At 48.5% G+C, this 17332-nt stretch overlaps 1 protein-coding gene across 2 annotated transcripts in view; it reads right to left on the reverse strand.

Annotated features, from left to right (window-relative positions):
- LOC140404489 (nuclear receptor ROR-alpha A) overlaps positions 1 to 17332 on the reverse strand; it is a 1004264-nt gene that overhangs the window by 79307 nt on the left and 907625 nt on the right. For both annotated transcript variants that reach the window (XM_072493100.1, XM_072493101.1), the window contains 3 exons: positions 7961 to 8347; positions 6573 to 6694; positions 6334 to 6466 (listed from right to left, as the gene is read on the reverse strand). In XM_072493100.1, the coding sequence (XP_072349201.1) occupies positions 6334 to 6466; positions 6573 to 6694; positions 7961 to 8347 (642 nt within the window). The remainder of the gene's footprint in view (positions 1 to 6333; positions 6467 to 6572; positions 6695 to 7960; positions 8348 to 17332) is intronic.

A 17332-nucleotide genomic window follows, 5' to 3' on the forward strand; every position in this document is an offset into this window, starting at 1 on the left:
CAGTATGGCTCTGAGGTAGAGCAGAAAGGGTGAAGTTGCTGAACATAGCGGGTCTGGTGGCCTGAAGTGCATATGTTTTAATGCAAGAAGTATAACGGGTAAGGCAGATGAACTTAGAGCTTGGATTAGTACTTGGAACTATGATGTTGTTGCCATTACAGAGACCTGGTTGAGGGAAGGACAGGATTGGCAGGCTAAACGTTCCAGGATTTAGATGTTTCAGGCGGGATAGAGGGGGATGTAAAAGGAGTGGAGGAATTGTGCTACTGGTTAGGGAGACTATCAGCTGCATTGCGGGAGGACACCTCAGAGGGCAGTGAGGCTATATGGGTAGAGATCAGGAATAAGAAGGGTGCAGTCACAATGTTGGGGGTTTACTACAGGCCACCCAACAGCCAGCGGGAGATAGAGGAGCAGATAGGTAGACAGATTTTGGAAAGAAGTAAAAGTAACAGGGTTGTTGTGATGGGAGACATTAACTTCCCCAATATTGACTTGGACTCACTTAGTGCCAGGGGCTTGGACGGGGCAGAGTTTGAAAGGAGCATCCAGGAGGGCTTCTTAAACAATATGTAGATAGTCCAACTCGGAAAGGGGCTATACTGGACCTGGTATTGGGGAATGTGCACTGCCAGGTGGTAGAAGTTTCAGTAGGGGAGCATTTCGGGAACAGTGACCACAATTCAGTAAGTTTTAAAGTGCTGGTGGACAAGGATAAGAGTGGTCCTAGGGTGAATGTGCTAAATTGGGGGAATGCTAATTATAGCAATATTAGGTGGAAACTGTAGAACCTAGATAAGGGGCGGATGTTTGAGGGCAAATCAACATCTGACAGGTTAGGTGGATTGGCCATGATAAATTGTCCTTAGTGTCATCAATTACCCTTAGTGTTGGGTGGGGTTACTGGGTTATGGGGATAGGGTGGAGGTGTTGACCTTGGGTAGGGTGCTCTTTCCAAGAGCCGGTGCAGACTCGATGGGCGGAATGGCCTCCTTCTGCACTGTAAATTCTATGATAATCTATGATAGGTGGGAGGCTTTCAAATGTCAGTTGAAAGGAATTCAGGACCGGCATGTTCCTGTGCGGAAGAAGGATAAATACGGCAAATTTCGGGAACCTTGGATAACGAGAGATATTGTCGGCCTCGTCAAAAAGAAGGAGGAGGCATTTGTCAGGGCTCGAAGGCTGGGAACAGACGAAGCCTGTGTGTAATATAAGGAAAGTAGGAAGGAACTTAAGCAAGGAGTCAGGAGGGCTAAAAGGGATCACAAAAGGTCATTGGCAAACAGGGTTAAGGAAAATCCCAAGGCTTTTTACACGTACATTAAAAGCAAGAGGGTAGCCAGGGAAAGGGTTGGCCCACTGAAGGACAGGCGAGGGAATCTCTGTGTGGAGCCAGAGGAAATGGGCGAGGTACTAAATGAATATTTGCATCAGTATTCACCAAAGAGAAGGAATTGGTGGATGTTGAGTCTGTAGAAGGGTGTGTAGATAGCCTGGGTCACATGGTGATCCAAAAAGACGAGGTGTTGGGTGTCTTAAAAAATATTAAGGTGGATAAGTCCCCAGGGCCTGATGGAATCTACCCCAGAATACTGAAGGAGGCTGGAGAGGAAATTGTTGAGACCTTGACAGAACTCTTTGGATCCTCAGTGTCTTCAGGTGATGTCCCGGAGGACTGGAGAATCGCCAATGTTGTTCCTCTGTTTAAGAAGGGTAGCAAGGATAATCCAGGGAACTACAGGCTGGTGAGCCTTAGATCAGTGACAGGGAAATTACTGGAGAGAATTCTTCGATATGTGATCTACTCCCATATGGAAGCAAATGGACGTATTAGCTTCACGGTTTTTGAGGGAGAGGTCGTGTCTCACTAACTTGATAGATTTTTTCGAGTAGGTCACAAAGCTCATTGATGCAGATCGGGCAGTGGATGTTGTCTATGTGGACTTCAGTAAGGCCTTTGACAAGGTCCCTCATGGCAGACAAAAGGTGAAGTCACATGGGATCAGGGGTGAGCTGGCAAGATTGGTACAGAACTGGCTAGGTCATAGAAGGCAGCGAGTAGCAATGGAAGGGTGCTTTTCTAATTGGAGGGCTGTGACGAGTGGTGTTCCACAGGGATCAGTGCTGGGACCTTTGCTGTTCGTAGTATATATAAATGATTTGGAGGAAAATGTAACTGATCTGATTAGTAAGTTTGCAGACGACACAAAGGTTGGTGGAATTGCGGATAGCGATGAGGACTGTCAGAGGATACAGCAGGATTTAGATTGTTTGGAGACTTGGGCGGAGAGATGGCAGATGGAGTTCAATCTGGACAAATGAGAGGTAATGCATTTTGGAAGGTCTAATGCAGGTAGGGAATATACAGTGAATGGTAGAACCCTCAAGAGTATTGACAGTCAAGAGAGATCTAGGAGTACAGGTCCACAGGTCACTGAAAGGGGCAACACAGGTGGAGAAGGTAGTCAAGAAGGCATACGGCATGCTTGCCTTCATTGGCCGGGGCATTGAGTATAAAAATTGGCAAGACATGTTGCAGCTGTCTTGAACCTTGGTTAGGCCACACTTGGAGTATAGTGTTCAATTCTGGTCGCCACACTACCAGAAGGATGTGGAGGCTTAAAAAAGATTGCAGAAGAAATTTACCAGGATGTTGCCTGATATGGAGGGCATTAACTATGAGGAGCGGTTGAATAAACTTGGTTTGTTCTCACTAGAACGATGGAGGTTGAGGGCCGACCTGATAGAGGTCTACAAAATTATGAGGGGCATAGACACAGTGGATAGTCAGAGGCTTTTTCCCAGGTTAGAGAGATCAATTACTAGGGGGCATAGATTTAAGGTGCGAGGGGCAAGGTTTAGAGGAGATGTACGAGGCAAGTTTTTTTACACAGAGGGTAATGGGTGCCTGGAACTCGCTGCCGGAAGAGGTGGTGGGAGCAGGAACGATAGTGACATTTAAGGGGCATCTTGACAAATACATGAATAGGATGGGAATAGAGGGATACGGACCCCGGAAGTGCAGAAGATTTTAATTTCGACGGGCAGCATGGTCGGCACAGGCTTGGAGGGCCGAAGGGCCTGTTCCTGTGCTGTACTTTTCTTTGTTCTTTGTTCTAACGTGAAGATCCCAGGCATCCAAGATCGATCATACAACTGGAAAAAGAATTGGTTCAAAAAACAGAAAGTGTTCACCAGCATCCAGGCAATAAAAGAACTGGGAGCTGAACATTCCCGGTTACAAAATATTCAGGAGGGAAAAAGCTGGGGTTGGCAAGGGTTTCAATGTTAACTCTAGATCCTGAGACAGCACGAGATCCAAGGGTTAACATTGGAGTATGAGAAGACCATTCAGCCCCTCAAGATTGTTCCACTACTCTGTTTGATCATAGACGAGCTTGAACCAAACTCTATTTACTCACCACAGATCTTGGTATACCTCAAAAAAAAAATCTATTAACCTGTCTTGGAAATTTTGAAATTGGGCCTCCCGCAAACATCGCCTTTTGGTGGAGGACGTTTCAGATTTTAACTAACCCGCTGGGTAAAAACTGCATCCTGATTTCACTCTGATCTGCCCTGCATCAATTTTAAGATTATTCCCCCTTTTTCTGGGTTGTCCCACTGGAGCAAAGTGGAGATGGTGCAAAATCTAAATTGTTTTGATTAGATTTAAGAAAAGGGAGCCTAGCATAAACCACCGAATATTTGAAAGGACAAATGGGAGGGGATAGGCAGACAAGTTAGAGACAAACTGGGAACACCACAGTCACAATATTAAGTAAAATCATCCAATAATAGACTAGGGAGAAAGTAATCTAAGTGACCATGAAAAGGGAAGGTTTATTAGTCAACCGGCAAGAGGAAGTATTGGATCCAGGTTCGGAAATGAAGTAGGACTCGTAATAAAAGGATTGGGGAGTCTCTAGTAAATAGTGACCATAAAAAAAATAGACTTGAAACAATCATTCATAGATAAGACAGTTTGCAAGCAATAGGAAACATACAAACAAGAAATGGTTCATTTTAGATCAGAAATACCCTCATCAGATACAAAGGGGGGGGGGTGCGACAAAAGCACGGGTTCCTTACACAGGAAGAGGATATGGATTATGATAAATTTAATACACAAGTAAATGTTATATCCTGGCGTAATAACACAATAGAATGTCAAGCAAAGTGTTAGAAATATCACAGATAAATAAACAAGGACAGAAAAGTTAAGACACTTAAGAAAGAAAGACTGACAGGTAACCAATGTAAATAAAGAGATCTATGAAAAGGAAAAAGAATAGTTAAAGGGCAGGGTCGACGAGAGACAAGAAAATAAATTGCAGACAGGGTAATGGATATTGAATGTTGATGCCTTTGGATATCTAGAGAAGACTGTGGCAGTGTGACTGGAGGAGGAGCTGGAGCAAGTCAACATTATAACTGTGGTTAAGGAATTATTTCTGAACAGGATAGAAAAGGTGCTGACAGCTGAAATCTAGAATGCTGAGGAAATTCAGAGGGGTACTGGCCACAATCTTTAGATGTTTGAATTGTGCCAGAGACGGGCTGGTTGTCACAGTCAGGTTAAGTATGGAACAAGGCATCAGATTTGCAAAGGGAAAGTACAACTTTCCATCAGAATTCTTTGGGAAAGAAAATGCAGTGAATGTTTCAATGAAGTCTGTTCAGAAAGCATTTCATAAAGTGCTGCATGAGAGGCTTTTCATGACATTAAGACAGTGTCGGCAGGAAGCTGATTAGAGGACAAAAAGTAGGGCAGAGATTAATGAATATTTTTTCAGGTGGGAGTGGTCAGTATTGGGCCGTTACTGCCCCCAATAAATAGACATTTGGACTTCGGTATGTGGAGCAAAATAGCAGAATTTTCAAATGACGCAGCAAATAGGTGTGAAGAGGACTGGAAGGAAGTTTAAAAGGACACCAGCAGGTCAGTTCATTTGACTGATGGATGTTGAGTGAGATTCAATATGGAGAAATGAAAGATGAGGCATTTTTCAAGGGTATTGAAAAAGGAAATTTGTATTAAGTGCTGAAAACTTTAAAAGGACTAAGGGGCGAGGAGAGATGGGATTGAGATCCACAAATCTTTAGAAGTAATAAGACATGTTGATAAATCTGTACAATAAGTTATGGGATGCTGAGATATATCAATAGAGTTCCGGGTAATAAAAACAAAAGGTAATTTGAAACTTGTCAACGTTACTAATGTGAGCATTTCCAGTTGCCTTTCTTTAATAATATTGACGAGGCCATGGATAAAGTGAAGTGGAGATTTGCTGAGATGATACAGGGGAGAAGACACTTTACTCACAAGGAAAGACCAAAGACTCATTAGAACAGAGAAGGTTCAGAATAGAGTGGATAAAATACCAGATGATTCTGATACAGTGTAACAGCAACATGTGTTTCCAGGCATGAAGAGTCATCAATAAGAAGAATTAAAATCAAGATCACTATCGACCTAACCCTACCTCTATCACCCTCACCCTAATCCTATCAGCCTAACCCTAAACCTATCAGTTATAGACTAACCCCAATCCTAACAGGTATACCTTAAACCTAATCCTATCAAACTAACCCTATCACCCTCACCCTAATCCCATCAACCTAACCCTATCACCCTCACCCTAACCCTAATCATATCAGTCTAACCCTAACCCTATCAGTTTTACTCTAAACTTGGCCTATTAGCCTAAACCTAATGCTATCAGACTAACACTAACCTCAATCCTATCATTTTAATCCTAACCCTACTCCTGTCATCCTAACCCTATCATCCGAATCCTAACCCTATCAGTCTGACCCTAATCCTGCCAGCAAGGGATCCCGAGTCACAATTGAATGAGGGAGTGACGGGGGTCAGGAGTGAAGGTCGTGGGAGAGGAGCGGGGGAGGTCGGCAGCAAGAACGGGGGGTGGGGTGGGGGGAGAGGGGGCGTATGGTTTGTCAGTGGGCCTTCCCTTTTCCAATGGCTAATCGGGCAGTGGATGCCTTTGAAAGAGGGAATCAAGTCACCATCTCCAATGCCCCACAGAAACCTTTCCATTCAGTCTTCCGGTGTATCGACTGCCCCACCCACCACTGGTTGAACATCAGGGGAGGTGGGAATTAACCACCCACGTCAGAGTTTCAATTATTGGCTGGGCAGGAAAGCCATCCACTAGCCTGCAACCTGCCTTGGGGGGAGGGCTATGTCTACCCGATCCAAGACGCTCTAGTTTTAAAGATCTCTCAGTCTTTTCTTTGCTGGAGAAAGGGACTCTAGCCTATAAATCCTGTACACGATCGAGGAGTAACTTGGCAATGATTGGGTACCTGCTTTCAGAAGTACGATCTGATCGTTTTGACACAGTTCCATGAATCCGTCAATCCGTTTCGCAAACTCCACCACATACTGAATCGCTTCGGTTATTTTGATGGCACAGAGCTGCCACATCACTTCCCTGGGCTACACAAAAAGGATGAGCGTGTAAACTTAGGCGTAGGATTCAGAAAAGTGATGCTTGTTACTGTGGTACTCACCACTTGAGCCGGGCACTCTGCTTTCTCCCTACCTTATTCTGATAGACCTCCACTTCCTCCTGTACGTAGGCTTGCCATGTGATCTGCTGCAGCTCTTCTCGCAAGTATTGGCAGGTCTCAATGTGGGACTTGGAAATGTTCTGTGCAAGGTGCTCTACAGGGCAAAATAGTCAGTGGTTTACTGAGCGTCCGGAAAACTGACCAATGGTCACAGAATTAAGCGGTCAACCGTTCGAAGCAAATGCTATCAGAACCTTGAAAATCGGAAAGTGGTCTGCGCAGGGTATTTTACTGATACAGCAGTCACCATCTTTATTAAGGGGATGTTGCCAAAATTCCAAGTGATGGTGCAACACTTATGCACATACCCCAGTGCTGCTCTACTCACTATTATAGTGAGGCTAGCAGAGTACAAGGCACGGTGGCACAGTGGTTAACACTGTCACCTCACAGCGCCAGGGACCCAGGTTCGAATTCAGCTGTGGGTGATTGCGTGGAGTCTGCACGTTCTTGCAATTTAGCACGGCCAATCCATCTAATCTGCACATCTTTGGACTGTGGGAGGAAACCGGAGCACCCGGAGGATACGGGGAGAACGTGCAAACTCCACACAGACAGTAACCCAAAGTCGGATTCGAACTCAGGTCCCTGGCGCTGTGAGGCGGCAGTGTTAACCACTGCACCATCATGCCACCCTTTGAAGTGGCATTGCACCTTGGCCTGGATGTCGTTCAGCAGGGTGCAGGAACATTATCCATGAGCAGGAGGGAAGCGACAGAATAACTGGGAATGTTTTCAGATTGCCTGAGACTCCCTCTCCCCAGACAGACTCTTGCACCCAACGTCAATGACATGGGCTAGAGCAGCAATCTGAGAGCCCCATGGGCAGGGGAATTCATGAACTCACTCGCCCACAACCCCTCACTGTGCCACCCCACCCCTCTTCAGTCCAGCTCTTCGCCTCTCTCTGAAACATTTTTCTCAAGGGCTTATAAAAGCGGGCTCTAGATGTTGGCCTTGCCAGCGATAACCACATCCCACAAACCATAGATTATCATAGAATGTACAGTGCAGAAGGAGGCCATTCGGCCCATTGAGTCTGCACCGGCTCTTGGAAACATCTCCACCCTATCCCCATAACCCAGTAACCCCACCCAACACTAAGGGCAATTTTGGACACTAAGGGCAATTTATCACGGCCAATCCACCTAACCCGCACATCTTTGGACTGTGGGAGGAAACCGGAGCACCCGGAGGAAACCCACGCAGACACGGGGAGGACGTGCAGACTCCGCACAGACAGTGACCCAAGCCAGGAATCGAACCTGGGACCCTGGAGCTGTGAAGCAATTGTGCTAACCGTAATGCTACCGTGCTGCCCGCAACCGGATACACGATAAAGCCTGTGGGTGTGCCGTACCTAGTTCTGTCATGGAGACCGTGGGCGAGCTCTCGCCACTTGTGAAGGAGCAGTAGGGGAAGAAATCTGGGACCACAGCATATTCACAGATGGGCTCTTGTTTAATGCCATTAATGTCCAGGCCTGACTGGTCTGGGGATGGCTGAATGTCCAAATAAAAGTTGCTCATTCCCGAGTCGGCTTTGCCTCCTCCCGGTGTGTGCCCATCCATATATAGGTTGCTGAGGTCATTGTTCAGTTCCGTCAGCCCATTGTAAGTTGGAGTGAGAGGCTCGGCTTCCCCTGGTTGTTGCTGATGATCGCGCTGCTGCTGTTGCAGACGATGTCGTTGTACCTCGGCGTACAGGCTATCTCTCTGTTTCTTGGACATCCGACCAAACTTGACGGCTGCAATGAAGAACACATACCTTTCAAATGTGAAATGCCCTCTGGGCTTACTCACACAGCTAAACTAACCTAAGAAAAAACGCCTGCCATACTTAACACAACTTTCCGAAGCAGGGTACAAGACTTAAAAGCATCCTCCCTGAAATTTTCTTCAATTCTTGAAGGATATTAAATATCAATAACTGGTGAGTAATTTTCACGACTCGAGTTTTTTTTTGAACTTCAAACTCCCCCCTTTCCCCATTTTTATTCTAAAAATTGGCAGGAGCCATAAAAAAATGATAAGAGCCAAGAGAAATCCCACAAATTTCATTCCACTCCAGAAGTGATGCCCTGTTTGTAGGCCTCGTCAAAAAGAAAAAGGAGGCATTTGTCAGGGCTAAAAGGCTGGGAATAGACGAAGCCTGCGTGGAATATAAGGAAAGTAGGAAGGAACTTAAGCAAGGAGTCAGGAGGGCTAGAAGGGATCACGAAAAGTCACTGGCAAATAGGGTTAAGGAAAATCCCAAGGCTTTTTACACGTACAAGCAAGAGGGTAGCCAGGGAAAGGGTTGGCCCACTGAAGGGTAGGCAAGGGAACCTATGTGTGGAGCCAGAGGAAATGGGCGAGGTACTAAATGAATACTTTGCATCAGTATTCACCAAAGAGAAGAAATTGGTAGATGTTGAGTCTGGAGAAGGGGGTGTAGATAGCCTGGGTCACATTGAGATTCAAAAAGACGAGGTGTTGGGCGTCTTAAAAAATATTAAGGTAGATAAGTCCCCAGGGCCTGATGGGATCTACCCCAGAATACTGAAGGAGGCTGGAGAGGAAATTGCTGAGGCCTTGACAGAAATCTTTGGATCCGCAGGTGATGTCCCGGAGGACTGGAGAATAGCCAATGTTGTTCCTCTGTTTAAGAAGGGTAGCAAGGATAATCCAGGGAACTACAGGCCGGTGAGCCTTACTTCAGTGGTAGGGAAATTACTGGAGAGAATTCTTCGAGACAGGATCTACTCCCATTTGGAAGCAAATGGACGTATTAGTGAGAGGCAGCATGGTTTTGTGAAGGGGAGGTCGTGTCTCACTAACTTGGTGGAGTTTTTCGAGGAGGTCACTAAGATCATTGATGCAGGTAGGGCAGTGGATGTTGTCTATATGGACTTCAGTAAGGCCTTTGACAAGGTCCCTCATGGTAGACTAGTACAAAAGGTGCAGTCACACGGGATCAGGGGTGAGCTGGCAAGGTGGATACAGAACTGGCTAGCTCATAGAAGGCAGAGAGTAGCAATGGAAGGATGCTTTTCAATTGGAGGGCTGTGACCAGTGGTGTTCCACAGGGATCAGTGCTGGGACCTTTGCTGTTTGTAGTATATATAAATGATTTGGAGGAAAATGTAACTGGTCTGATTAGTAAGTTTGCAGACGACACAAATGTTGGTGGAATTGCGGATAGCGATGAGGACTGTCGGAGGATGCAGCAGGATTTAGATTGTTTGGAGACTTGGGCGGAGAGATGGCAGATGGAGTTTAATCTGGACAAATGTGAGGTAATGCATTTTGAAAGGTCTAATGCAGGTAGGGAATATACAGTGAATGGTAGAACCCTCAAGAGTATTGAAAGTCAAAGAGATTTAGGAGTACAGGTCCACAGGTCACTGAAAGGGGCAACACAGATGGAGAAGGTAGTCAAGAAGGCATACGGCATGCTTGCCTTCATTGGCCGGGGCATTGAGTATAGGAATTGGCAAGTCATGTTGCAGCTGTATAGAACCTTAGTTAGGCCACACTTGGAGTATAGTGTTCAATTCTGGTCGCCACACTACCAGAAGGATGTGGAGGCTTTAGAGAGGGTGCAGAAGAGATTTACCAGAATGTTGCCTGGTATGGAGAGCATTAGCTATGAGGAGCGGTTGAATAAACACGGTTTGTTCTCACTGGAACGAAGGAGGTTGAGGGGCGACCTGATAGAGGTCTACAAAATTATGAGGGGCATCGACAGAGTGGATAGTCAGAGGCTTTTCCCCGGGGTAGAGGGGTCAATTACTAGGGGGCATAGGTTTAAGGTGAGAGGGGCAAGGTTTAGAGTAGATGTACGAGGCAAGTTTTTTACGCAGAGGGTAGTGGGTGCCTGGAACTCGCTGCCGGAGGAGGTGGTGGAAGCAGGGACGATAGTGACATTTAAGGGGCATCTTGAGAAATACATGAATAGGATGGGAATAGAGGGATATGGACCCAGGAAGTGTAGAGGATTGTAGTTTAGTCGGGCAGCATGGTCGGCACGGGCTTGGAGGGCCGAAGGGCCTGTTCCTGTGCTGCACATTTCTTTGTTCTTTGTTCAAGATGGCATCTTTCAGGTGAGATGTGAAGCCAAGGTTCCATCTGTCATCTCAACTGGATGCTAAAAGTCCCTTTGCACTATTTCAAAGACGAACGAGACAGTGGCCTGGCTCAATATCTTTGTTCATTCATGGGAAGTGGGTCTCTCTGCCTGGGCCAGCATTTCTTACCCATCCCTAATTGCCCTCGAACTGGGTGACTTTTTCGGTAAGTTCAGGGGCGCAGTTAAGAGTCTTGGCTCCACAGTCACATGTCGGCCCCACCAGGAAACGACGGCAGATTTCATAGAATTATAGAATCCCAACAGCACAGAAAGAGGCCATTTGGCTCATCGTGTTTGCACCGACCCTTCAAACGAGCATCCTACCTGGGCCCAATCCCCTACCCCAGCCCCATTATCCCACCCAACCCGACCATGGTGATGTGTTGGGTGTTCTGGATCCGTGGAACACATACAGGTCACCAACACTTGAAATAGTGCAACACTATTTTATTGAATCATTAACTGTTTAACATACTCTGACTGTGGGTTAACACGGTACTAGCTTTAACTAAAGACCTTTGCCTTGTCCTAACCAGTCGATGCACTCAGCACATGGTGAATGTCTGTGCTGCAGGCTGTGAGCTCTACTAGGAAGCTGCAGCTCGAATGAGCGGGAAATCTGATGCCCCCTGTCTTTATAGTGTGTGTGCTCTAACTGGTGATTGGCTGCGGTGTTGTGTGTGTTGATTGGTCCCACTGTGTGTCCATCAGTGTGTGTCTGCACCATGATATATTGGTGTATATTATGACATCCCCCCTTTTATAAAAGAATGTACCTGTGTGGCAATAAATAGTGTATGGTGGGAATGTCCCTGTGTGCGAAATATTTACAGGACTACGAACATTAGAACGAAGATATTTACATGGGAAGGTGCCTGGTGCAGAAAAAGTGTGCAACAAGAATAACGAGATGAACACTATATACAAACCACGTAAACGATTAAACGGAAGAACAGAACAAATCAGAAAGTCCATAAGTCCACAAAGTTCACAAATTAAGTCTCTGAGGTGGGCGACAAATTCTGGTTGACCGCCTCAAGGGTGGGTCGGGAGCCGCCGGCTGAGGAGCGGGCTGGACTGCGTCAGAGTGAGGAGGATGCAGAGTGACCGGGATCTCTGCATAGTCCAGGTCAGGGTCAACGGGAGGGCGAGGCGACAGTGGAGGATCACGTAGCAAGCGCAGAACGAGACGAAGGGCATGTCGATTACGGCGCAGAATGGAGCCATCCGGTAGACGAACCAGGAACGAGCGGGGGGCCACCTGCCGAAGGACCACAGCGGTTGCCGACCAGCCACCATCCGGAAGATGGACGCGGACGTTGTCATCTGGAGCCAGAGCAGGGAGATCAGCTGCACGGGCGTCATGAGCCGCCTTGTGCTGTGCTCGAGACAGCTGCATCCGGCGAAGGACTGGAACGTGGTCGAGGTCTGGGACGTGAATGGACGGCACCGTCATCCTCAGGGTGCGACCCATGAGCAGCCGGGCTGGCGACAGGCCAGTGGACAGTGGGGCCGAGCGATAGGCCAGCAGGGTGAGGTAGAAATCGGATCCCGCATCGGCAGCCTTGCAGAGGAGCCGTTTGATTATATGTACTCCCTTCTCCGCTTTGCCGTTGGATTGGGGGTACAGGGGGCTGGATGTCACGTGTGCAAAGTTGTACCTCCTGGCAAAGTTGGACCATTCCTGGCTTGCGAAGCAGGGGCCATTGTCCGACATCACAGTGAGTGGGATGCCGTGTCGAGCAAAGGTGTCCTTACAGGCTCGGATGACGGCAGACGCTGTGATGTCGTGCAACCGTATCACCTCCGGGTAATTTGAAAAGTAGTCCACGATCAGGACATAGTCGCTACCCAGCGCGTGGAACAGGTCGATGCCCACCTTGGACCAAGGGGACGTGACCAACTCATGGGGCTGCAGGGTCTCACGTGGTTGGGCCAGCTGGAAGCGCTGACAAGTGGGGCAGTTGAGCACTGTGTTGGCGATGTCGTCATTAATGCCGGGCCAGTACACTGCCTCTCGGGCCCATCGGCGGCAATTTTCCACACCAATGTGGCCCTCGTGTAGTTGTTCCAGGACAAGCTGGCGCATGCTATGCGGGATGACAATGCGGTCCAGTTTCAGAAGAACCCCGTCTACTACCGCCAGATCATCTCTGACATTATAGAACTGAGGGCATTGGCCCTTGAGCCACCCGTCTGTTAGGTGGCGCATGACACGCTGTAGCAAGGGGTCAGCCACCGTCTCGCGGTGAATTTGGACGAGGCGTTCATCCGAGGCAGGTAGATTGGAGGCCACGAAGGCCACATGGGCATCAACCTGGCAGACGAATCCCGCTGGGTCACACAGAGTGTTGACTGCCCTGGAGAGAGAGTGTCGGCAATGGTGAGGTCTTTGCCTGGGGTGTATACCAGCTGGAAGTCGTAACGCCGGAGCTTGAGAAGAATACGCTGGAGGCGAGGCGTCATGTCGTTCAAGTCTCTCTGTATTATATTGACCAGCGGGCGATGGTCGGTCTCGAAGGTGAATTGAGGAAGTTCCTACACATAATCGTGAAACTTAACCACACCGGTCAGAAGGCCCAGGCACTCCTTCTCTATCTGCACGTAGCGCTGTTCCGTGGGGGTCATGGCGCGTGACGCGTATGCAACGGGGGCTGCGGTGTTGTGTGTGTTGATTGGTCCCACTGTGTGTCCATCAGTGTGTGTCTGCACCATGATATACTGGTGTATATTATGACACCCTGTTAAGTACTGGGTTAAGAGACATTGCAATTAGTTGTCTCATTTATGTTAAGTATCCATTAATTGACACTGATATGTAAAGGGGCTTCAGGTGGCCTCTGTCGGGTGATGTGTTGTTAAGAGTTTTGTGCAGAGGCTGTGGAAGTGAAATAAATGGTGTTTGGTGAAAAGGAACAAGAGCTTTAAACTCTTCATTTCACAGCCACTAAAACGTCTAACACACCCTCCTCAACATTCAACGTTCCAAAGACTTCTCCCAGATAAAGGTACTTCTTCCAGTTCAGTACGCTGCTTTCACTATTCACGATGTGATCTATATTTGGTGATTGTTTTGTTTTCAAGATCTCCTATGGCCCACAAGAAATGACCCTGGCACCCTGACTCATTGGGACACACTGGGAATGTGAGATCATTGGCTTCACCCTGAAAACAATCTCGGCCGTTTCGTTCAGTCAAAGAATGCTGCGGAGTTCGTCAGTCAGCGGGTGGCACTATCGCCAATTTAAACATGCCCAGGGTTGCGAAGCAGGGAAAGTTGCAGGCCAGCTTGCTGGAGTCACGGCCATTCCCGTCTAATCGGGTGTAGCGTGATCTTAGTGGGTTTGACCGTATTACGTGGGGCTCTCTGATTAACTGTAGTAAAAGAGCACTGGAATAGTTATTCTCAAAGTACAGCAAAGTCAAAATGATCAGAATGAAATGCAACATTACCACTCGAGAGAGTTGTGTTTGCAATGCGTACAGAAGTGCTAAGTAAGACATTGTGCTTAAAGGGGTTTCTGAGAGTAAACTGATTTAATATCAAGTGGTGATCAGACGATTCCACAGGAACATAGGAATTGGGAGCAGAAGTCGGCAATCCAGCCCCTCGAGCCTGCTCCGACATCCAATCAGATCCTGGCTGATCTCTTCCTGGTCTCAAATCCCCACCTCTTCCCCATATCCATACTTTTATTGTCGCTTGTTCTTTGTCCTTTCCCACAGTCAGCTTAAATCTTATGATCGTTGTACCCTAAATGTTTCCCGATCGATATTTGTCCCACCATGTTTAGATGTACCTCCTTTCTCGTTGGCCTGGAAACAGACAGCTGTAGAAAATTCACCTGATCACACTCTGGGAAGTATTTCCCCTCCCAGCTATTTGCACCATTACCATCCCAATCCCAGATAACTAAAGTCCTCCATCTTACCAGTCTGCAATTTTATCTTGCACAATTCTGTAATTTCTTTATTCCTCCACTTCTTTCCCACTTTGGTGGCCTGTAGACAGCACTGAGTAATATAATTGGATATTTTCCCCTTAACTCTAGCCAAATAGATTCTGTCCTTGACCTCTCTGGGATGTACTCTCTTTCCAGCACTGCAATGTTCTCCTTAATCAATACCGTCACTCCGCCCCCTTTTCTTTCTTACTGATCATTCCTGAACACCTTGGGCGGGATTCTCTCAGCCCGGGGCTGGGCCGGAGAATCGGCGTGACAGTGCGGAGAATCGCCGCCATTGGCGCCGCCGGTCGGGGGTCGCTCTGCGGGCCACCCCCCCCCCGGCGATTCTCGGCCCGGGATGGGCCGAGCGGCCGCAGCAAAAAACCGTTCTAACCTGGACCTCGACGTGGAAGGGTCCGGGGCGGCCTGTGGGGGGGGGGGGGGTCCGTCCCCGGGGGGCCTCCGATGTGGCCTGGCCAGCCATTGCGGCCCACCGATTGGCGGGCCGGCCTCTCGAGCTGGGGGCCTCCTTTTCTTCCGCGCCGGCGCCTTTAGCCCTATGCCATGTTGCATCGGGGCTGGTGCGGAGAAGGGAGCAACTGCGCACACGCGTGTGTTGGCGCCGGTGCCACTGCGCATGCGCGGACCCCAGTTGACGCCGGGATCAGACGTTGGGGCGGCGACGGTGTTTACGACGGCGTCAACACTTAACCTCCGGATCAGAGAAGCCAGTCCCTTGTACCCAGCATCAGCCCAGCCTTGCCCGGATTTGAATCAGGTCTCAGTTATTGCCACTGCTGTGTACTGACAATGTCACGATGCATTTTGTCCAGTTGAGGCTGCCATACATACTTGTAACAGCAGAGGGAGTGAAAAGAGATTATAAAGGGGCCATGTTTTGACAGTATGGGCAGCATTCCTGTTTCTTTCTGAATGTGCCGGAATCCTTCCATTTCCACCCAGGAAGGCCACAGCGACAGAAACATACGTCCCCGTAGCTATCTGCAACTCACCAATCTGATTTGCCCTATTCCGTGCACTCACCTACATGCATTGCATTCCTAATTGAGACGGCGGCACAGTGGTTAGCTCTGCTGCCTCATAGCGCCAGGGGCCCGGGTTCGATTCCGGCCTTGGGACAGATTCCTGTCTGTGTGGAGTCTCCACCTTCTCCCCGTGTGTGCGTGGGTTTCCTCCGGGTGATCCGATTTCCTCCCGAAGTCCAGAGATGTGCAGGTTGGGTGGATTGGCCGTGATAAATTGCCCTTGAATGTCCAAAGATGTGCCGGTTAGGAAGGGGGGGGGGGGGGGGCGGGGGGGGGCGGGGGGGGCGGCTAGGTAGGGTGCTCTTTCAGAGGGTTGGTGCAGAACCGATGGGCCGAATGGCCTCCTTCTGCACTGTAGAGATTTTATGGATTCCTTACACCCGATATCCTACTATTTCCAACTCTCGGACTATCTGTCTCTCCCAGTGATCCGCTCACCTTGGTACCTTTCTCAGCCGCAGTGGCAGAAACCTCACGAGCATCGTCACCCATGTCTTGAGTTTCGAAGTGCATTAAGTGCCATGACTGCTCTTTGGGGAATCTCACCACATTGTGAGGGCCTTGGTTCCGCACCACTGCTCCACAGACTCTGGGGGGCGACGGGGGGGGGGGGGGGGGACCTCCTCCCTTCCTCAAAGGTTCACATACTGATTGAAGACAGCTCTAGAATGTCTGACTTCCGCCTGGGGAAAGTGCGAGCTTTCCTCGGTGCCACCAGCCTCAAATGGTTGAGGATCTGACAGACCCCGATCTCCCTGCGCCATTTGTTTAATTCAACATAAAATCACCGTCAGGTGTAAATGAGACTGAACTCCCTGGCAAATGAATGGGACGCTTGTATTTCGCCATTAGATCAGTCAGCGCAATCGTCTTCTCCCACTTCTGACGCAAGGGTGCGATTCCTGATGTTTAGAAAGGGCCATCATGGCTGAAAAAGCCTCACGGTCTCATTTAGAAGCTGATTGGGCAGCACGGTGGTTAGCACAGTTACTTCACAGCTCCAGGGTCCCAGGTTCGATTCCTGGCAGAGTCTGCACGTTCTCCCCGTGTCTCCTCCGGGTGCTCCGGTTTCCTCCCACAGTCCAAAGATGTGCAGGTTAGGGGGATTGGCCATGATAGATTGCCCTGAGTGTACACAAAAGGTTAGCTGGGGTTATTGGGTTACGGGGATAGGGTGGAGGTGTGGGCTTGGGTCGGGTGCTCTTTCTAAGAGCTGGTGCAGACTCAATGGGTAAAATGGCCTCCTTCTGCACTGTAAATTCTATGATTTGTCCCATTGGACAATTCACACATTTTGTTTCACTAACTGTGGGCTATAACTTGTCAAAGTATCTGATGTGTTAGGCAGGTAGGTTCGATGTGGACTGCACTCGATGCAGGGAAGCTAGAAACAGAGTCTAACACTGGAGAAGATCCAACACTGATTTATTCAACGATAGAACTGATTTACATGTTCAGCTGTGGGTCGACACTATACTGAACTGACTGGAGACCTTGTACTAGCCTGACCGGGCTTACTAGCTACCTCATGGTGTTTGCACTGTGCTAGCTCGAGGACTCTGACTGTCTCAGTGGCTGGGTCCCGAGAGAGCGGGAAACCTAGTGCCCTCTGGCTTTATAGTGGTAGTG

This window comes from Scyliorhinus torazame, chromosome 30 (assembly GCF_047496885.1).
Source record: "Scyliorhinus torazame isolate Kashiwa2021f chromosome 30, sScyTor2.1, whole genome shotgun sequence".
Taxonomy (NCBI): domain Eukaryota; kingdom Metazoa; phylum Chordata; class Chondrichthyes; order Carcharhiniformes; family Scyliorhinidae; genus Scyliorhinus; species Scyliorhinus torazame.